Consider the following 23282-nt stretch of genomic DNA (forward strand, 5'->3'; position numbering starts at 1 on the left):
AAAGCCCGGATTGACATGCTTGCGGGGCTACCTCGGACAGGTCCCCGTTTTTGACATGGATCCGGGCCATGCTGTCCAGCCACGTCTTCCGGAGCTCGGGGGTGCTGGCGTAGGACTTGGCCAGGCTGTACTGGAGGTCCACCAGCATCTCGGGGTCGTTCTCATGCTCCTTCATCTGGGCCGTGGCCATCAGAACTGTGCGGATCCTTTTGGTCAGGTCCTTCACGTCCGAGGAGAAGGTGGTGTGCTGCAACAAGGGTGGAGGGGGACACGGGGCTTTCAGCTGCATTCTGTCCGTGTGCATACGTATCAGATGATGAGGCGGAGTTTTGGGGGTAAAACATAAAACGAGACCGGGCCACCCACCTTGATGAGCCTGTCACTGTTGGCACAGTTGTTGATGATAGACAAGGACTGCTGGAATCTGGTTCCCCCAATGCCAACAACGTCTGCTATCAGTTGGCTGACGGAAATAATGACCTTAGGGACACACAAACGTGAGCAAATCATTTCACCTTCAAGTGACGCCCCAGGCTCAGCTCCTGGCTTTGGTTAGGATGTGCACGGGGATGGGGCAACGGGGAAGCTGCGAACAAGGATCGCTCCAGTGTGGGAAACAATGTCTGAGTCATCTTCCCCCTTCCAAGAATTATTCTAGAAGGTGATTTTGCTACCCTTCCATCTCGGTTGCACATCAAAATGCTAATCAGGAGAGTGTAGAGGAATGAGAATCAGATAAGCCCATATCACTTGGATGGTTACTTACCTATCACTTTCTCTAATAAAAAGGAAGACCTTATTATTTACCTCTTTGGTTTTTGGCTTGAATTTATATGTACTAAATATTCAGTAAGTGGACTGTCTTTTGCATTTATTATTAAAACATGTACATATGAACTATGCAGTGGGGGAATCTGTCTTTTTGGGGGTCTATAAATAGCACCGCCTTGGGCTTCCCTGGTGGCGCAGTGGTTGAGAGTCCGCCTGCCGATGCAGGGGACACGGGTTCGTGCCCCGGTCCGGGAAGATCCCACATGCCGCGGAGCGGCTGCGCCCGTGAGCCATGGCCGCTAAGCCTGCGCGTCCGGAGCCTGTGCTCCGCAGCGGGTGGGGCCACAGCAGTGAGAGGCCCGCGTACCGCAAAAAAAAACCCCAAAAAACAAATAGCACTGCCTTTACCCAGTTACTCAGCTAAACCGTGGACCATGCCCCTCCCCCCATTCCCCTTCCCATCCTTTACCTTCACCACACCCAGGTATAATCAATCACTAAGTATTGTCAACTCAATCTCCTCTCCCTTCTAACCTCACCATGCCTGACCCAGGACAGCATCCTCTCTAGCCTAAACTTAGCCATGGTTTCCCCACGGTCTCCCGATCTAAGGCCTTGACTCTCTGATCCATTCTCAGCCTGGAGTCCAGGCGATCCCTCCAAATGTGCAATGTTGCCATCTCAACTCGTTCTCACCCATACTCTCACCTCCACTGTAAGGACCTTCTCTGGTCCCCTGGATGGTGCCTTTCCCATGGTGCATGCGTGGCCTGGAACATGCTCACCCCCAAACCCCTCTTCATGCGTCACATCCCATGGGAAGCCCCCTGGTCCCCTCCCTGGGGCACCTGAGTTCCTCTGTTAGGGGACTGGGCACACGGCACAAGGGCCTCAGTGTCTGTCTGTCCTCCAGGAGATGACACTCTGTGAGGGCCAGGAGAGGTCCTGTTTTGTTCATGTTCATCCATGAATCCCAGCACACAGTTTGCAAGCAATAAACATTTGTTTTTTAAAAAAAGAGTAAGTACAGAGACGGAGAAGGCGCTCCTATGTGTGTTTGCAGAAAAAGAAAGTCTACAAAAATATATAAGAATCTTCAGTATCTGGCCTGGTTCACAGAGCAGAGAATTTGGGACACTAACTCTGGAGGGATGGCAGGTGTGTCAACAGAAGGAAGACAGAAAAGAGTCACTTTGGGCTTTCTGTGTCTTACCTAAGATGTTTACTATGAGGTATCCTCTCATAGGTTCTATAAATCTTTACTCAGTAGAATTTCGGTCAGTCGAACATTGATTCGACATTTAAATGTCAATTTACCAATAGAAACACATCCTGGGCCCAAATCTTACGATGTGGAGGATGAAATAAATAAAACCAGTAAATATGACTTTTGAATTTTCCATCTAGAGGCCAGATCGTTCAATACTTACACCGAGGTAACCTGGCAGATGTGACACTCAAAATTTTCCTGCTAAAACATAATTCCACACAGCACACTTGACCTGGAAAGCTAAAGCACACGCACCTGCAGATGCGTCCGGACAAAGGACTTCTTGCCAGTGTAGTCGAAGTTGTTCCTCATCAGGAAGTACAGCAGCTGGGAGGCCTCAGTCCTGATGGAGCTCAGCTTGGAGTTGCAGCATTTCAGGACCTCATAGCACAGGGCTGCGCACATGTCCGCTCTCCGCTCATAGAACGTTGAGGGAAACTACATGGACATGAGGAAGCAAATGAACCCAGAGAGGTAAGTGCCCCGTTCAGCTCCAGGTGGACACAGGAGAATGGGTGAGAATCAAGAATGACCTTCCCTGGTGAAACAACGTACCTTATAGATTAATGACCTTAAGGCAGTGAAGACATTTTTTAAAGCCGTTTCAGACTGATGTTTTTGAAGAAAACACAGGTAGACGTCAAAAACCTTTTTCATGAGGGGATTATGTCCGTGGTCAGCCAGGAGCTGGTTCTTAAAACACACAAGGACAGCTTGGTCAGTGAGACACGCCAGACACTGCTGATTGGTTTCATACAACTTTCAGTCTCAAAGGTTACATTTTTCAGGTGCTAAGACAACTTATAATTTAAACAAACTTCCCATGAATCCTCTAGGAAAGCACAGAAGTCTCTTGTAGTACAAACTTATCAATAAATTCATGCTTTGGAGAATTTACTTTTTCTACTAAGGGAGAGACCAATTTAAAACTTCCCAGCAAACTGTACTACGGTTTAAAGGACCACTGTGCCTCAGTACTGATTGGGCTTCTATTCATTTACTTATTTTTACTATCACCAGCAACTAATACGGAGGTCATGTTTGCGACACCTTAATTCCAACAGAGAAGTGCCATTACAGGTGTCAGCTAATCAATGGGCTGGAAAAAAGCACTGAAGTGAGGTGTATGGAGCAGGTCCTCTAGCAGTGAGGGCTGGGTTTTCTCCCCTGCCACAGGCTCTCAGGCACTCTGTGAAGCCATGAATCACCAGGCAGTCTGGTAAGGGGGAAAACGCACAGGCTTTGGGTCAGGCACCATTTCTCACGTGCACAGATCTGCACAGGTAAACTGAGCCTGGCCATTCTCATCTGTGAAACAGCGACCCTAAAACTAAGCTTGCATAGTTACTGGGAAGACTTGAGGTCAAGTATAGGGATCGTCTGACGCCCCCTCTGATCTAGCTCAGTTAAGTGGCAAGAGGGTCACCATTAATTACTTCTCCTCATTTTTCAAGGTTTTCTCCCACCAGCAGCAAATTCACACTGGTTTAACACCGTGAAAAGTCTGGTTGGCTACAACTCCCAATGATTGCTGCACATGCACAGTGGACAGAGGTGTCTCCCAACTAAAGGCCAGCATGCAGCCACATGTGCTTGACACCGGAGAGCTGCATCTTCAAATACAGACAGGCCTGTCAGGACAAAGGTGTGTTTGGGAGAATGTGTGCATTTTGCACAAGGAGGCAAAAATGACTATCACTGAAAAAAAATGTCCAGAGGTCAGTACCTCAAACCAACCTTCCAGTTTAGCCAAAGGAACAGAGACAACTTATGTCCAAATAGTTCAGCTGCACAGCAAATTACGGCTGGAGTAACAGTTTCAAGATTTATCTCGTCTTATTGTTGGAGAAAAAGTTTTACTTAAGGAATAAGTTTTGTTTTTTTAGGTCCAGTAATTCACGGGTGTATTTACAGCTGGTAGGACACCTGGAATCCACAGTGATCTTTGTATCATGAAACACTGAAGTACAGTATTGAATTCCATCATGTGAAAGAGAAGCAATTTAATGGAGCAGAAAATGTGACTTAATTAACTGAATATGATGTAATTCTCAACCATGAGCAGCTGTTCACCAACCGAAAAAAAAAAAGAGGTTGTTTGCAGTGTTTGGGGAACTGCTTAGGGTTTACTGTTTCTGAGCAGTTCTTTTCCCAGGAGTCACAGTCCTTCCTAATTATGGCTGGATTAAGGCTTGCATGAATCTGGATATGAGCTTTTATTTTCTCAGCCATCTTTGCTGGAGATATCCAGGAGAGATGGTTCATACAAAAATCGCTAAGACCTCTGGCCTTGCTGTCTGAATTGGCCTGTCTCCAAGTTGTTACCACTGGAGTTAAATTTTCCTTCCTTTCACTCTCTCTGGTGAAGGTTTTTGCTTCCCATTTTCAGGATTTAGTCTTCTTTGGGTTCTGATCACAAAACTTGCTTGAAGAACGGAATAAAAATGCATACAAAGATATAAACAACCCCTCATTTAAAGGGGTAAGGGACCTTTCGTCCTGAACACACCCCAGTTTACCAGCTGCCTTCCTTATTTTCCAATCAATTTTCTTCTCTCTCTCTCTCTCTCTTTCTCATTAAAAACGTTGAACATTCAGAAAGGCTCAGAGCAGGGAAAAAAGCAAAACAAAAATCACCTTCACTTTTCCACTCATAAATAACGATGGATAACAATGGAGTATCTCATTTCTACCTCTGTCTCCCTATAGACTTTTACTGAGGATGGGAGAATTTCATTGTTGAAAATGAAATTAAATGAGACGTTAGAATAATGGGAAAGGCATGACTTATTTCTAGCAATAAGGTGGAGAATAGGTTATAAATAATTCTCAGGAATTGCCTGATGTGGATTCAAGTTTGACTGTCGTTACCAGCCTCCTAAGGGAAATGGGGCTTTCAGAGAATGAACACACATTATCAGTAATTTCTAAAGAGCCAGGAACAGGAGAAAAACGAACTTAAACCTCAGGCGCCAAAATGAGATATCTGGAACCACGTTATTTAAGACAGCTACATCCTTCCTAGGGATATGGCTTGATTTTTATTTAGACACTGATTTATAGAATAACTTTAAAAATCTAGCTTTGAGTAGCACTCTCTCTGTCGCAGAGACTCACCAATCACTAGGATGACCTAAACCCCAGGCTCATGGTTGTGCAAACTGGACCCCAGGCTCCCTAGCTGACCCCCATCATCCACGTGCTCCCCACCCTGGTCGTTCACAGCGACCCTTCTCATCGTGTACTTGCTGGTTCTCACCATGCACCTCAAATCAAGAGAAGGCACTACAGAGAATTACTTAAAATACATTTTCAGATTAAATTTGTAAGTACATTAAAAATATCATCAACTATTTAAAGGCCAGATTTGGTTTAGGACTGTATTAACAGACATTTTAAAATAGCCAGAGAAGAATCAAGTTTTTCTGCATGTAATCACCTTGGTTTACAAAACACACCTTTCATGTGTTAAACAGTATCTGTGAAAGTGCCCACACAGTACCAGCGTCTGGTAAGTGCTTGGTAATTTTCTTTTTTCACACACACACACACACACACACACACACACACACACACACACACACACACACACACACCCCTTGGGCTAATTTCCTGACCTATCTCAGACTCAATCTCCTTATCTGTAAAATGGGGGATAAGAAGATCTACTGGGCCAGGCTGTTGTGAGGACTGACGCTGAAGACACAGAAGGCACTCAATAAATGGCAGGAAGCTAATATAACAATAAATTGGGGTTCAGGGCTTAAATCTTTTCAAACATTTCCTCTCATTAAGAACATGATTTCTTGATTGCCTTTGGCAACTTATTAGATGTGGTCAATTAAGAGGCTCACTAATGATGAGGCAACATTTGTGGAAGAAGATTTTTCTGCAAACAATTATGCCAGCTAACTCAATGTAATAATTTAATTTTCCCGATATGCTCCAATTGATGCCTCAGCTGAGTAAATACTTGCAAAGGAAGATCCAAGTGCTGCTGTGCCAGTGGCTCTTGGACCTGTGAACCTAGGCCAGGTAAGCCTACAGCTTGGCATGACATCCTTGAATGCCATAATATTTGCCCATCTTCCCATTTTTTAATGGGTCTGTGTGTGTGTGTGTGTGTGTGTGTGTATGCGCTGAGCTTTAAACATCAAAGATTTCTGCACACAGGCATATAGACTCTGATAGAGATCACCTCAGCTCTAAAACACAATCTTCCCTGTGCGTCTCAGGAATCAGACCCTTTACCATAGGATCAGGAAGGCATGAGCCTAGGGAAAGCGCTTATTGCTAAACTAGAGTCAACATTTGAGCTCCTACTGTGTGTCAGACACAGGATAGATGTTTTTGGATACTTCATATCAATTCATTATACAGTAGGAATAATTGCCACGTTCTAAGTAAGGAAATCAGGGCTTAGAGATGTCAAGCAGACCCACCCAAAGCTTAACATCTGGCTAATGGTGGAGCTGGGGTCTGCAGCCCATGGTGTTTCTGTACACATGGCTGCTCCCAAGTGTCCTGGAGCCTGGTCTGTAGCAGCAGAGTGCTCGTCCATTCTAAGGGTCATCTCACTTTAAGCTACAACAGCCCTGGGAGGCAGATCCTATTTTTTCAATCTTACAAATGAGAAATCTTAGGTCTGGAGACATGAAGTGATTTTCCCAAAGACATTCACCCAACAAATTTACAATCAGCCTTCAATCAGAGACCATCAGATGTTGTCTCTCTCTTGAGTCAGAACCTATTTGGTGGCCAGACACTGGAGATCCGGGAACCTTGACAAATACTCTTCTTTAATATGAAGCAAGCAATTTAAAGGAGGTTGAGTATGAACTGCAGGCTGTGCAGTAAGGAAACTGCCACTATTCTCACAGTGCTGCCAGACCACACCTGTGCCACGTGGTGCCCTCACCTGCCCGTGGCGCCAGACCACACCTGCTGTGCAGCCCCGGGGTTTCCTGCTCACTTATATCCTGAGGCCCAGGGAGAGAGTGGAAGCAAGTGTCCCAACTACTGGTTTGAACTTACGGGTGCACAGTTAGCACTGATATAGTCCAGGGCAAATGCTCACATTATAAATTTCACTGACTATTTACTTAAAAATCTCCAAAAGAAAACAGAAAGAGGTTCAAAACATGGTTCTAGTAGAGCAGTGGTTCTCAGGCCATACTGTCTGTGCACATATCACTCCCAGAGTTTGATTCAGTCAGCCAGGGCCCGAGAACCTGCATTTCTAACAAGCTTCAGGGCCTGCATCTGCTGCCAGCCTGGGGACCATGACTGAAGGTCACTAGAGTAAGGCTCCACGTAAGATGACACTGCTGTCCCCATACTCATCCTAAGGGTCTGTATGCCCTCAGCTCTCGACTGGGTTCCTAGTTATGACATTTCCTGGGGACGTGAGTAGCATGGCTGCTACGAACAAAGGTAAATTATAATAAAGCAACATGATATCAGGTAACTATTTTTACTCTAATAAAGAAATGTGCTTCATGAGAAGAGGAGATGAGTAAAGCACAGATTGACTTTGGGTATGTTTCCCAAATACCCTTGCAAGTAAACATACTGATTCCATATTCAGAGCATATTAACACTAATTCAGCTTCTCTGGAAATGGAAGTAGTTATTGAGTGAGAATGGGAAGGGTTAGGTTCCTAAAAACAAGAAGGTGGCTGAAGAGACCATCTTTACCTACGTAAATGTTACTTGCTAAAACCTAAAAATAAGACCAAGATCACTTTTTATTCTCTATACTTGAAATGTTTCTATCATTTAATTTAGTAACAGATCCAAAAAAAATTGAAAAGGTGAATGTTTTTATGTATTGCTCCTCTATATATAAACATCTAATTTTAATTGCTACCACATGTGGATATGTTTAAAGATAGTAGAGGCAGAAATGCCCAATTAGGTTCCTGTATTTATCATTCTCGAGGGCTCAGCAAAGCCACCTTCCCCGTAAACGCTTCATCTGGCCAAGCGTTAACCGCCTCCTGGGACTGTGTCCACCTTTTGCAAGCAGGTGGCACACCCTGACCAGTTAAGCTGTATTATATTTCAGGGAATTCAAGTCATTAACAGTGGAACGGTTTCATTAAGGGAATTTAAGGATTAATGGTTTCCTTACAGGGGCAAAAACAGTTGCTGCAGTAAAAATACAACATAAGAAGTTCTTGCTGATTCAGTTAAATAAATAGAATGAATTTAAAAGGTGAGGCTCTGACCATGAACAGCTGTTCAATACAAACCTTAAATGCCAGTGTAAATAGAGAGAGGGTGTCCAGAGCTGTCAGGCACACCTCAGTAGCAATATTGGCTTCAAGTAACGACTGGTGGAGAACATCTGCGTCCGAGTGGCCATAGCCTGCATGAATCATAATACAAGGTTACTGCCGGCGGCTGAAGAAGAAAGGCTGGCTGACGGTATAGTCACAGTCAACTTTTGATTATTTCCAGAAGGCTTCCTTCAGGGCCTTATCTCCCTGTTTGCCTTTTTTTTTTGGTGGCGGGGTGGGTAAAAGGAGGTATTAAAAATGTTTCCATTCAATTATGACTTTTTCAGCTCTGGGAGGGGAATAATAGCAGCGAACATTTATTGTGCACTTGCTATGTGCCAGCCATAATTCTATGAACTTTACATGTATCACCTTATTTAATCCCTCAATAGCCCTATGAAGTGTGTACATTATTAAACCCTTTTTGCAGATAAGGAAATGGAGGCCCAGAAAGGCTAAACAACTTATCTTAAGTCACACAGTTGGTAAACAGGGGAGCTAGGACTGGTACATGGACCAGAGTCACTCAATTGCGCCACTTGACTGAGCTGTTAAGATGGTGTGGTAGTGAAGGAGGCTGAGATCTCTGAAGCTCCCCACACAGACAGAGGCTGCAGCACAGCACAGGGAAAGAAAATGAGCTGAGGGGCAGACTGCTGGTCAGTGAATCAAGCTCGTCCCCTTACTAGCTGTGTGACCCTGGGCAAGTTACTTGACCTCTTTATACCTCAGTTTCCTCATCTGTAGAATGGGGATAATAACAGTATCTACCTCAAAGGGTTGCGGTGAGCATTAAATTCATTAATTGCTGTGAAGCTCTTGGAATAGTGCCTGGCACACAATGAACGCTATGTAAGTCTCAAGTCAATAAAGTAAGGATCTGTTTTATCAGTTGGAATCATGAATGATAACCAAGAGTTGACTGCACTGCTAACAGTATTCTACTTGCTTTAATAAAAAAGCACAAAAGCCACTATGACTGAAAGAAATGTTTAAGAAAAGGAGAGGACTTGAGAATCATAATTTAAATACAAACTGATATCTTCTGTATGTGGCTGTAAAATCAATTTAGTATTGATATAAATGTAGTTTGACATACAATTTGAGATTAAATTATGAAATGGTATGCATTAGCAGAAATATATACAAGGGATGCAAAGGTGTTTCAGTATTGATCTAGATTACAAGGAAAGATGGCAATATAATAAAACGTCAGGTAATGTCTTTCTCCAAGGAGCAAAACAAATCAACACTTACTATGTAGGTAATTTTCTTAATACTCCAGAGAGGAGGACATTTTGTACATAGATCAGGAAAATGAAGTACAGAAAGCCTAGAGAATTTTCTTGAGGCCAGTAATGGGATAAAACCAGAAACTACACTCCCAATTCCTTATCCAGGTTACTGTACCATAATCTCTATTATTAAGATAAAATAAAGTAACTAGCATGATGTTATTCTGACTTTAATAAATGTCAGAGATAGAGAATGATTTCTGAAAGACTACAAATAAGCTTTTCTAAAGCTACCGAGTTGCTTTTTAAAGTATGATTAAAAAAAAAAAACTATTATGTGCTTTCATCCAACTTTGCTTTGCTTTTGTAATGGTGGTTTTGAGTGGCCTGCATTATTTTCACAGTGTGACAGAGTCATCGTGTGCCTAGTAAGGCTATGGAACACATTTGGCACCGTGCTAGTTCTGTTTCTTTATATTCCTGGTTTGCTTTTAGGTTTTTTTTTTTGGTAAGAAATCTAGCAGAAAGGAAGACAGACATTTTTTGGTACTAATATTCACTGAACTGCCTTTGTAAGCCAAGGTATTTCCTCATTTGGTAAGGTTTGTTTTGTGAGATAGCCAACAAAAGAGGAAAACAAACTAATGATTATCATTACAGTGATCACAAACCAGGGCAAGAGAGGACCAAAAAAAAACCGAAACAAAAACAAAACAAACAAAAAAACCACAACCTTTTATCAGACCAACCAAAATTATCACACAGGTCAAAAGGACCCTATACTGAGGGCTGCCATTTATCCCAAATGAAGTTTTATAATCTGGGTTAAACTGTAACAAGGCACTTGCTTTGGTGATTAACTGTATTCTCTGCACAGAACTATCCTTTTCTCTTTCTAGATAACCTATTGGATAAGTGTATCCAAGTGTGATTCTTATAGATGAGATGGTCTACACACTGAAGAACTCCAACAGAGTTTACTTATACCTGGCTGAATGTCTAGAACAATTCAAGAATTGCAATTTGTCAATGTGCTATTTTTTAAACATATATAATCAATGGGCCATGCTAATTAATGACAAAATTTCTCTAAGCTACATTACACTATCTAATCTCCTTTAGAATAAGTCAATTCATACAGAAATCTGTCTGCCTGTGTCCGAATCATATAAGAATAAAAGAAACAGTCCTTTTAGCCACAATTGGTTATAATTTGCTTTTCCTTAAACGTTTCGTCTCAAAAATCAGCAGGTTCCTGAACCAGTGTTACGTAAACATCCCTAAAAATAAGTGGCAGCATGGGACGTTGTGTGAGTGACAGAGACTGACTGATACCCCCGTGGGGACAGTCTGTCTCAAGACCTGGAACAAAGCTGTGCATGAGGGAAGGCTCTAATCAATGGTCACCTTGTTACTGGCTAACACAGGAAAATGAAACTGAGCTGGCAAACCCAAGAAGCGGTCTTAAGAGACACAGTAATTTCTCAGAGCATCAGTCAGCAACTTTTTAAAGCTGACTAAGCAGATTCTGACCAAGGCCAGTAAGAAGTACTGTTAACCCTACTGACTTCCACTAGGGGGTAGTGGTGCCTTGGGGCACAGGCACTGACGTGGTCACTGAGGCAGGTCAGGGAGGGAAGGACTTCCCTGATGCACCATCTCCAGCAGGCACCTCAGGGGGTGCTTTAGAGACCTTAGGATCCGCTGCTCACATGTACACAATTTTCATTCTGCTGTTACTCAGATAAGTGATCTATTCTCAAATCCCCAAATCTTTCAAATACTCAAAGGACGAGGATGAGATTTTTTTCCCTCTAATGTCATCTGCTATGGTTAGACTTACCTAACTTTACTCCGTTTTATGAAGTCCTGTTTCCTGAAAAGCTCGGTTTAGTAATGCTGAGGACATCTGTAAACTACCCCTCCCTCCCCAGTGCCACATCAGAGGTGATGTGGTCAGAAAGGCAGAAGCCTGATCCACTGCCACTCGCCTTTTCCAAAAGTCAGAGGACATTTGGGCTAGAAGAGTAAGTCAGATACATATTCTCACAGGAGGTACTTCCTTCTTGAAAGCTGCCTTCACTCTTTATGAAACCAGAATTCTTGTTTTTATTTTTAATTTTTTTCTCTGGCCCATAATATGAATCCAGAAAAACAATACATTTTATGAAAAAAATATAAATATTGAACAGCTAGGGATCTTCTTGCTAAAAGAAATCCCCAAATGTAGAAGACCGAGCCTCCTAGATATATTAACTCATGGTCTACGGCTTTTACTAACTGCACATATTTATGCAAAGTATCAGATGGATCCACTACTACACAATCTATTATTGATCTCCATCTCATTTTTATTGCTAAAAAGTTTTTCCCCACAGATGGGCAAGAAGTGGAGAACAGAATAAGGAATGACATTCCAAGGCAAAACATCATGTGATTCGCTGTCTGCTCTCTGATTAACCACCAAAGAAACAAATAGGTTCAAAATGATTTGTGAACTAGTCTATAATCTCAGAGTTTATACTTGAGGAAATGGTTATACTACCTGCTTTCTAGTCTCAGATTACCTTGCATAAGTGATTGTCACTTAGACAATCAGATACTTAGCGGTATCTGAAAATGGTATGGGATACAGACCCCAAACTGTGACAACACTTGGTTTAAGCATATCATACCTTTTAATTTAAAGTCCTCTTTAAGGATACTAAAAATATAAAAAATGACCGACTTCACATGGGCATTGTGTCAGGTTTTCTCAACTCTGAAACCCTAGCAATTGTAAGAAGCACCAATCAATGACAGGCTACCATGTTAGATGTAATATTCAGGATGTATCTGTAAGGTAAGATCTGCTAAATCTGTAAAATATATCCTGACTTCAGAAATGCTAGCAAAGGGGCAAAAATCTATCTCCAAATCAAGAAAATGTGGCTTTACAGACATTTTATTTACTATCTTGAGTACAGACATTTAAAGCATCCAAGCCCACTTCACCTATTTTAAAAGATATATCACCCATGCTTAAGAACTTCTGAGAAATATTGATTTTACTTCAGAGACTATATGCCTCCCCTGCATTTTTTATATTGATTCAATATTATCTAAAATAAAGGAATTTAATTATCATCTATATTCAGTTTCTTACTTGAGATTCATAGATATCAAAGAATATCAGAATTAGATGGGGTCTGAACAAGCCATCTCGTCTAACTCCTCATATGATGCTTAAATGACCTGGACAATATCCCCAATGGGTCCTCATCAAGTCTCTGTTTTCACATCTCCAGCTGCCAGTACCTATACTAGCTAATAGGTAGTCCAGTTAGAAAATGCTTCCCCATATTTACGTGAGATCTAATTCTCTGCAACTTAATCCAGTGATCTTAAATTGTCTCTTATACTGAATTATATGAAATACAGGTTTTCTTCAAGGGTTTCTACCTCTAGGCTGGCTTCTCTCCCATCACACCAATGGGAAATATGGATTATCATGCAAGTGAATTTAACATATTCCTAGAACAATACATAACATTAAAGTAAATACAAACTGTTATTTTATATTTTTTTGCAAATGAATCACTTATTTGCAAACACGTTTCACTTAGTTTTCCCCTCATCACTCAGTTTATAGAAAATATACAAAGTATACTCCGAGCACCTATCACTCTCAATTTGTCCTTTGGCACAAGTCTTTTCTACTGATACACAATGAGTACATGTTGCAGTAAACAGGTCAATGCCTTAATGTTGTAAACATTTACTTTTTATAAGCCTGGGCAATGACCCAAACAACAAACTCCTACCCTTTGAGTGTTTTTAAAATAGTTAAGACCACTGGCCACAGTGAAATTTTCATTATTTCCTATACAAATCCAAGAGTAAGGGTAAGTGCCCGCTAGCGTTACACGTGTGCTGCGTGTGGTGTCTTTTCCCGTGTCCTACTGTTAATAGGCGACGGAGACAGTGCGGCTTGGCCTGCATCGGCTTAAGTTTCTCGCAGTCCTCTGCTGCCCCCTGCTGGTCACGCTAAGATCTGACAAAGCCTTTCCTACTCAGAGAAAGGAAATGAAAAATGCAGGTGTATAGGGGACTCTTCCTATTTTCATTCTTTTCCAAAATAAATTCATTTTAGACTCTGGCATCCCAGCAAGTCTCTCACATACTGGATCTCTGTCATACTGGTTGGCCCAATAGAAGGTACTGTATTCGTTAAATAGGAATTTTCTTAAAGAGACATACGTGGCTACAAATTCCCCATACAGTATCTAGGTGAAGATGTAAAAACTCATGTATGTATGAGTTCACACACATACACACGTATACATACAGTATACACTCCCTTCTCTATGGCTTTTGGCCGAGATGATGATTTGGAACTCAAAAAGCTAATGGTGGTAGAGGCTGAAGCCTCCCAAATACAGAATCACAATTAGAGATGTAAGTGAAGACTGAGTTCAGGGTGGAGATGCAAGGACTATGGGACATCAGAAGCTATTCGGGGAAAGCAGGAATTGTGGGCACACATTAAAAGGCTAAAATAATCAGCTACACAGTCTTGACTGGGAAGGCAAAAGGAGAAACTTTGATCGAGAATGGTGTCACTGAAAACGGACTAAAGAAAAACTTCGGGTTGAAATAGGAGAGGGGCAGGAAGGACAAGGTTCTCTGTGGGTAGCAGGAAGAGAGAATGGAAATCAACCATGTTAACAATAGGGTTTTTGGCAGTAGAACACAGCCAGCTGTCTCTCTCCTCCAATTCAAACCACCACCGTGAAATCCATTTGCAGAGGGAGGGGTTGCTGCATATCTTGGTGGATTAAGGTTATTTATTCATGTGTTGATCATTCAGTTTATTTTTGTTTGTTTTCTATGTTTCCTACATGATTATCTTTGGAGGCAGGGCCTTGGTCTGCTTATGATTTTTTTTTTTACAGTGCTTTAAAGTTTCAGCATTTATTTCAACTGATAGTGAGGTACTGATAGTCCCTGTATTATAAATTATCTGGGCAAAGGCAATGTAGCAAGTCTTGCAAAAAGTGGGAATTTGATTTCTCTTTGCTAAATAGGAAATGAAAACTAAAAATAATGAAACTCCTTGTTTTGTCTGTTTAAACCCTTTGTCTGCAGAGCTAAAATAGCCCTAACAGACAAGATGTTGAAAAGTCAAGTTCTGTAGCCTTAGACGTGTCACTAACGCACATTCCACAGCTAAGTATAGAACCCAGAACTAGCATTTGAAGCCTACCAATTCAGTGTGTGGCAGACTGACATAATATTGATTTAAATTAAGCCTTGAATTTTATAAAGAGAGACTGTACCCACTACATTTAACTTTCTTGGGGGTGGAAGAGTGGGAAGGTGCCATATTTTGATTCCTCAGCATTTTTACTTTGAACTATTCTCAATTTAAGGTGTCAGGAATATATTGTCTATACTCTTAGCCTGTACTAAGAAAGAGGTATGGAAACCACAGTGAATGGAATGAATTCTTATGATTAGAAATGATGAGAAGATATTACTAACTATGAATTAAAGACATTGCTTGCAATGAGTACAAATAATTGTCTAGATAGAACAATAACTAGCTATGTCATGCTTGGAGCAAAGATGGGACAATTTAGAGAACACACCACTGACAGAAATGATGACATTAGTTTATAAAGTGCTACATGGTTGATATCTTTTAGGTTTTCTGCTTCAAGAAACCCTTAAGAAGACTAAACACTTAGATTTCTAGAAACAGCACATGATGCTACGCCCCCTCTGGCAATTGATAAAATTAAATTAAAGATATGCTCCCATGTTTTGGCAAAGTCTCTACTGTGAAGTTAGGAAGCCCCAAAGTTAGGAAGGCGAGATGAACAAGAAGTCTCGGTTTGCAAGTGAAGCGGCCTCATAAGCAGACTTCAACCTGATTAAATCTTACCATTGTCTACAGAAATTCCAAGCACACTTGATATCTTTCTCACACTGAAAACACAGAAAAAGTCACTTTGTTATTGGCTTTTCCACACCCTCGCACATTGATTCACGGGCTTTACGGTTTCACAGCAGTTTAACGATTAACATACATTCAGGGCTAGAATGTCAGAATGTGGACGCTTGATCAATTACACGCATGGGGTCAGGAGGGTGAAAGGAACTTGCCCCAGATGTTCTTGGGAGTCACATGGGGAAAACTGATGATAAGTTGGCCACTGGCAACAAATCAAAATACTAAATTAAAAATATCAGAGAATGTCTGGCTATCAGGCCAGATTTTGTTTTAAAAACACCAAGCAGATGGCGTGGGGCAAAGGGTCTAGGCTTTCAGGTCTAGTGCTGTAGTTGACCGCGTCCCACATTATGTCATTCTCCTCCGAGGAAGGGAACTGCGCCACGAGCTCTTCATCCTACTGCTCTGAGCTGGAAGAAAAGTCGATTTGGTGATGTGGTGTGGTGTGGCCAGGGGCTCTCCCCTCTGAACTGTCACATGGGATGTCTGGCTGTTACGATGGTGTGTCATGGGACTTACTGTGGTTAAAAGTGAGAGAGTTATCCAGGCTGCCCAGCTGCTGCAATCTGGCATGCATCATTCCTGTTCTGTTACGGGAAACAGGCAATGTCTGAGATTTTCGATCATGAACTATGGGTCCCAACCCCTCCTGGTTCCTGCAACATGAGTGAAATGGGATAGAAGCAAAAGTTAGATTTGTTACACTGCAGCGAGATGGGGAGCATTAGTTAGTGAGGCCAGGACACAGCACGAAGGAGACTGGCCACGCACAGACTAAGCACAGAGGAGCCTGTTTGGGGCCACAGGAGCCAAAGACACACACAGGCAGCAGCACTTGGCAGAGTTCACAGCAAAGCATCTGAAGACGAAGGAGCAAAAACCAGGCCAAAGCAGAGACTTTTCGGCTTTGGAAAGTCATTTAGAGATGCTACTTTTTAAAAAGGTGAGCATCAGTCCAATGTGGTGCTAATGACCAGCATTTGGACAACAGCCAAAACACCACGAATCTTTTTGGATTATATATGTTATTAAACAGCAAAAAAAAATTTTTTTAGTTAATACATTGGAAGAAACAGAGAACAAACATGCAATGGGAAGGATTATATGAGGCGGTGTAACACCTTTATTCTTACCCAGGAAAGGAGGAGAAGAGCCACAACCTTTGTTAGACTTGTCAGCAGTCAAGTGAAGAAAATAGAAAAGTGATCTGGATTAGCAATCAAACAGCTAACTTCCTACTGTGTACCATCACCAGAGCAGATGAAAAATGAGACCAGCGCTGGAATGACACCTGTCCCCCGTCCCGTAGCCAACCGTCTCCCTCACTGTGTTATTGTGTGGAGTAGAACAGGACATGCATGGAATATCATCGGGCAACATGCTGCTGGGTGATTTCAAAGTGACACAATGAGAAGGCGCAGTGTTCACAGAACTGGACCACCACGGAGGGCAAACACTGACAACGTTTAAATCATCACTCAGGATCTCTTCCATGTGCAGCAGAGACCATGGCAATTTTCTATAAAACAGGGCACGTCTTTCCACTGTGCACATTATGAAGTAACACCATCCTCCACCCCGCCTATCTATGCCCATTTATTTTTAAGACAGTCCAAGGAAGCATACTTTTACATGCAAATATATACAGGGTGCTTAAGAAGTCAGAAGTTTTTTCTTTAAAAAAATTAAATTTAGAGACATAGAAAAAATAAGTTAACTGCTTCACAAAATCCAATTCCAAAATAGTCTGTTGGGGCAGAAATCTTCAGCTTTTCACATTCACCGTGTTCAGCTCTGAGGCTTTTTATTCTATTTGCACAACATTTTCCAAATGCCATCTTGTGAGGTGGGTGACACCACGAGAGGGTGTGAAGCTCCCCCAGCACAGTGTCTTTCTGTTCCAAATATACTGTTTGCCCATCTTCATGGGACAAAGTCAAAAAGAATGAAGTTATTGTATAAGGACACATTGTATATATTTGCATTTAGTACCCAAAAAACTCAAATGCAAAAATTACTGTTACGATAAAAAATAAGAGTTAAGATTAGAGAACGTTAAGTGCCACCACATTTCAATTAAAAATAGAAAGTATTAATAGGAAGAAGGCATAATATACTCTCTCTAAATTTGCTTTTTAAAATAAAACATACTTTTATTTGACATAAACAGAATTCTGAAACTTTCTCAAATATCTCAAGAAAAAAACAATGTTACCATAAAGAGCGAAATCTTGACACTCAAATAGAAAGTCTTAAAAATCTATTTCTTATTTCATTGTCGTAAAGCAGAATTATAGATAAGAGAAAAACCTCAATGACAACTAAATTTTAAAGTTTTTCTTAAAACATAAATATGTTTACTTATAATTAAATTTTAGCAACAATAACAATAGAAAAATAGGATGCTTAGACCAAGACCCCATGAATACATTATCACAGGATACACAGCAATGGAAGAAAACAAATACAGGCACACTGAATGGCAACAGCGAAGGAGTAAGAACTCGCTAACGACAAGAGGCAGTCCGAGGAAAGCCTCCAGAGAAGGAGCTGCGTGGCTGCCCATCAGCAGTGAGTGTCCAGCTCTCCTCAAACTCAGCGCGGAAGCGAGAGGATGGCTGGGACAGGGCAGTGAGGGTCTATGATACTCAACAGAGAGTTCTGGTCAGATAGCAACAGAGGGCACAGACAGCTTATTCAGAAAAAGAGGAGAAAAGGCTCAATTTTAGAGATGGTTTTTGTGGCAGTCCAAACAAATTTGAGATGGACTGAAAACATTCTTTCATTAAGGAGGAAAGTGGTCAGATGAGAAATTACTCTCTTTGTAAGTTGGGAGGTGGAATGGTAAAAAAAAGGGCCTTTGAAAGCGAAAAAGGGAAAGAGAGATCATTGAGGAAGGAAAAAAAGAAAGAGAGGGAAGACACAGCCAGAGGAACTGGGAGAAGAGAAAGAGGAGACAGAAGGAACAGAGCACGAGGGAGGATTTGGAAGGAAGTGGAGAAGTGCAGCAACAGGCCACGGAGGAAAATCTTTCCAGGAGGTATGCCTGAGACAGAACAAGACAGAAGGAACGTAGGAACATAGGCGAAAGATGCCACCAGATTTCATGGCAGCAATCCAAAGACCTGCCACTGTCTTCATGGCGGTTTATGAGAATTACAACCGCCAATCCCCACAGACGACAGTTCCCACACTTCTGGATCCAAGCAACACAGAGAATGACACAACACTTCAAACTAAAACTCCCACAGTACCTGGCGATGTATCGCTTCCCCATGTACTGGAACTGGTGCAAGCAGACTCTGCGGAGAGAATGAAAGATTATTAGGGAGCGATAAAGTCATTGGAGATAAAATTATTTTTGACACATGGCTTTGTTTAAACCCATTTACAGTAACATGTTCAATAAGCTCTTACATCTACCACTAGCCCCTTACTTCTGGTTTTCAGAAATTCTCTGGAAGGTCCCTCTAAACCCAGAGAAAATGATCAAACGCAAGGGAGGCCGCATATTGTGCTGCTATCAGTGCCATGGTGGCTGGTTTGAGCAACACGGAAGAAAGGCCCAGGACCGACAGGATTGACTGTTGACTCTGGGTGTGGATATTTACTCCACATCTGCCTTAGAAGGCATGGTGGAAACCACATGCACTGTTCCAAGTTGCTTATACCGTTCTCATTCAGCCTATGTAAGGAGCTTTCTTTTTTCATTCAAGTAAATGGACTGGTTCCTTACAGACATCAAATATGTATTTTTTTGTTTTATTTTACTGTATTTTATTTACAACATTGATTTTTTAAAAAAAAATCATATATTTAATAAGAGTCAGTTAAAACAACGTCTAGTAAGTTCTTCTGAACTTACTAGAATCTTGTCTCACATGTGACAACTCCCACCTTTAACTCAGCAGAGGAAGTGACCATGAATTTGGGGACCAAGACCGTGATTCCAAAATGCACAAAGCTCTGAACACCATGGGTTTGCCCCGAATTCGTGCAAACACATTTGGCAGCAAATCATGACCCCAACTAACAGAGGTAAAGCTACCTGGTCATGATTTAACCTACTACTGTGAACAATCATAGTACACAGAAATAACTTCTTACTGCAGAAACAATCATGTGCTTGACTGTGGGGTGCTGCGGAATATACTCTCTATGTAAATTTTTCAAAAATCCAAAAAATTCTGGATTTGAAAACTCATCTGGCCCCACTAGTTTTGGATAAGGGATTGTAGATTCGTGTTTCTGGAAGTAAAAAGCTTAAAGGAAAACAGAAACTTAAACTAAAGTAATAAAATAATATAGACTGTATTTAAGATTTCACTTTTACATATTTTTTAATTGTAGCGATTTTTATGTCTCAGTTTCTGAGTATCACCCACCGAATTCAGCTAATAAATGTTGTGTTATTTTATTAAAATGGCTTATACGCACAAGTAGTAACCTCTCATCTACAATAATCACATATCTAATCATTTAAGGCTGTCGCTGTCCACTGGGTCATGAGCCACTGAGAGTGGGTGTTGGGGTTAGGTCCAGGAGAAAGAGCTTAAGGATAAGTGTGGATGTGAATATATATTGCATTCCTGGTTCAACTGTCGGTGCACTGTATTCTTCACACCTCTTAACTAGCCAGGAAAAATCAAGAGTCAATGAGCAAAGACGAAACTACTCACTCCAATATTGTAAAAAAATCCATAAGTTCAGATGTTGAGGCCTTGTTCCAATATGTAAACAAAGCATCTGGAAAGTAAACATTTATTTGATTAGAATTATAATGCCTATTTCGTACATTATAAGATGGGAAGAGACCTCAGAGTGTAGGCCTCCAAACTTTCCTCGGCCCCCTTTTATAGTTGATCAAAGGATAAACCACAGTGACTAATCTATTATAATCGGTAACATGCACAACAGGCTTAGTCAGTATGAAGAAGCTATATTTGAACTTTAATTTCAGCATGCATCATCTAGCCCTGCATGGTACCTATTTAACTTATACATAATGTGTTCTTAAATGGACTAGAAAATTACCCACTACAGAATCCCTCCCTAGTAGAGAATCTGTTGAAAATTCTTACATGTACGTAAGTAACCCCTTCCCAACACACACACACACACACACACACACACACTGCAGTGGAAGCATGTATCCTACAGGCACTGTTTTGCCCTTTGAGTTTTAATTCAGCAATTAAGCCTGGATCTATCTCAGTCTTTTCCAAGCTGCATAACAGTCCTCTCCATGGATATACTACAACTGAGTTAACCAGTTCCCCTACTGACAGACATTTACTTGTTCTTCCCCCCAATTCTTTGCTATTATAAATCATGCTTCGGTAAAAATCCTTTTTACATGCGTCCTTGCACACTCGTCCAACTACATCTAAAGGAGAAATTCTTAGAAGTGAACTAGCCATGTTAATAGTGTGCACATTTAAAATTTGACATATATTGTCAAATAGCCCTCCAAATAACAGTGTATGAGAGTTCCTATTTCCTAGCACGATGGTACAATGTACCAGTGGTTAAGAACCACACCTGCTCTTTATCAAGAGCAACTGGGCACATCTTTAGTTAAGGCAAATCCTACAAATTCACTTACAGGAAGCATTCTCTGTGTATAACTCTTAACCATTCGACATTGCACAAAGAGTGTTAGCGAGTGATACTTAAACATTTTTGCCTTCTCATATTTTACATTGAAGTTGAGAAATGCATTAAAAGATTTCTCTCAGGGAAAAAGCCACTGAGTCTTTGGGGCCTGAGATGAGCAAGAGGCTGGCTGCAGAGCTGCTGGAGGCGCAGGAAGATGCATGGCAACGGACTTGTATTCTACACTTGTCAAGAACAGTGACAGGCGGGAGAAGCCGTGGGATACATACCAAGTACCTGCTATGCACCAGGCACTGCGTTAGGTCTCATGATTTCACATATATCCTGTCATCGAATCCTCACCATGATCTGGGGCAGAGTTTCCATTTACAAATGAACTACTGAAGGCTCAGAGAAGCTAAGTAACTCTCCCAACTACCAGCTGACAGAAGGCCGGTGGAATGGCGATTTAAATCAAGTGCACCTGATTTTGAAAGCCACGGCTGGCCTCTTAGACCAGAGGGTGGGTCGGGGAGCTTCCATCTCTTGGGGGTTTCAAGTTTAGAATCCAGAGGGACGGACTCTGGTTACTTGAGGCTGGTGTGTTGGGAACCCAGGGAGTTCCCTGGATGCTGGGCCCCTCGGGGTCAACTTGCAGACACCTGAGGCCAGCAGACAGAACCAGCTGGCCAGCCGGGTGGTACCATCGTGGCCTGTCCTTGCTCTGTGCTCTGGCTATTGGCTGAGGAGTGGGGAAGACAGGGCTAAGCTCTATTACGGAGAAAGGAGGCACAAGAAGGCACAGAGGGCGAGGGGCCCTGTGTGTAGAAGGTGCGCATTAAATGTGGGATAAAGGAAAGAGTAGCGACAGAGCTAGTTACACAACTGATTTTGGTTATCTGTCTGGTAAACTATTCTAAAGGCAATTTCTCCCCCACCCCATACTATACACAAAAACCAATGCTTGATAGATACTAAGATTTAAATGTGAAAATTTAAATAATACAGCTTTTAAAGAAAATACAGGAGAATATCTTCAGAGCCTGGGGGGTAGGTAAAGATTTCTTAAATGAGACACACAAAAAAATTCTAATTATAAAGGGGAAAAAAAGTGTAACAAAAGTAGTTGTAAAAAAAAAAGGATATTCTAAAACTGTTTTGAAGAAGTTGTTGCATTTTTTAAATATGTGCCTGGCCTTCCAAAAGGCTGACTTTAAAGGGTGACTTTCACTTGGATGCAAAATTTCTTGTATATTTGTTTTTTAAAAAGTTATTTTCTAGTTACACATCACATTTAATATTTGAAATGTAAAATATTTTAAAGAAAACTTTCAATAAAGGAAAAACAGGACTATAATGCTGGCTGAAACTCACTACCATGATGAAAATTGAGAACGTTTGACTTAATGGGAAGAATTTCAACTTTCTAACTGAAAAATCAGAATAAGAGCCTGGGGCTTTTGTATTTGGTCATCATTCACAAAACAAAATCTTGTCTGTTTGTGTTTTTCAAAATAGCTATTTTAAAGTAACAAGTTGACAGAAGAGTAAAATCCTCCAGTTCCAAAGCATTTTAAGGATCGTATGCTGCTCCTAATTTCTGAGCTACAGGTCAGGCTCTTAGTGCTGCTGAAATGGAAGCTCGATACAAAAGAAACACTATTTGCAGCAGAAGTACCTTCCCCTGGTTGCTCAATGCCCACACCCCCTGCCACCAGACAAGTGGGCTTCAGGTCTCCAAAAATGGCATTTTACTTTCAAAAGAGTTTGTCTTCTCTCAATGACCTTAATGAAGCTCACAGTACCCTTCCTAATTTGTAACAGGAAAATTAAGAAGATTTTTGACCAAGGTAAGAACTGTGACATTATACTATGGCACAGTTTCATGTGATTGCTTATATCACACAATCAGAGTTGGAACTGTCCTGCCATGGATGTTTACAAGCTTTAAATGGTACTGATAAAGCATGAATGGTTGTGGTCATTTCTATTTAAAAATGTGGCCGTCAAACCCTTAATCAGAAGCTTAATGTACCAGAATACCACTATTTCCATTAGAAAACTAAACACACCCCACCTCTAGTTAAAGCCAGGAATGTCACACACACTGTAAATGGAAGAGCTGCTTAGGTCAC

At 41.4% G+C, this 23282-nt stretch overlaps 1 protein-coding gene across 17 annotated transcripts in view; it reads right to left on the reverse strand.

The window, feature by feature from the left end:
• DOCK9 (dedicator of cytokinesis 9) overlaps positions 1-23282 on the reverse strand; it is a 378599-nt gene that overhangs the window by 33829 nt on the left and 321488 nt on the right. For 7 of the 17 annotated variants that reach the window (XM_082859679.1, XM_082859678.1, XM_082859687.1 and 4 more), the window contains 8 exons: positions 20232-20298; positions 18807-18854; positions 16072-16208; positions 8296-8411; positions 2597-2734; positions 2297-2479; positions 367-480; positions 32-247 (listed from right to left, as the gene is read on the reverse strand). In XM_082859679.1, coding sequence (XP_082715805.1) covers positions 32-247; positions 367-480; positions 2297-2479; positions 2597-2734; positions 8296-8411; positions 16072-16208; positions 18807-18854; positions 20232-20298 — 1019 coding nt within the window. Of the gene's footprint in view, positions 1-31; positions 248-366; positions 481-2296; positions 2480-2596; positions 2735-8295; positions 8412-15483; positions 15528-16071; positions 16209-18806; positions 18855-20231; positions 20299-23282 lie in introns of all 17 variants that reach the window. The other 10 variants (XM_082859677.1, XM_082859674.1, XM_082859675.1 and 7 more) reach the window with 2 other exon arrangements.

This window comes from Leucopleurus acutus (assembly GCF_964270905.1).
Source record: "Leucopleurus acutus genome assembly, chromosome: 18".
In the NCBI taxonomy this organism is placed as follows: domain Eukaryota; kingdom Metazoa; phylum Chordata; class Mammalia; order Artiodactyla; family Delphinidae; genus Leucopleurus; species Leucopleurus acutus.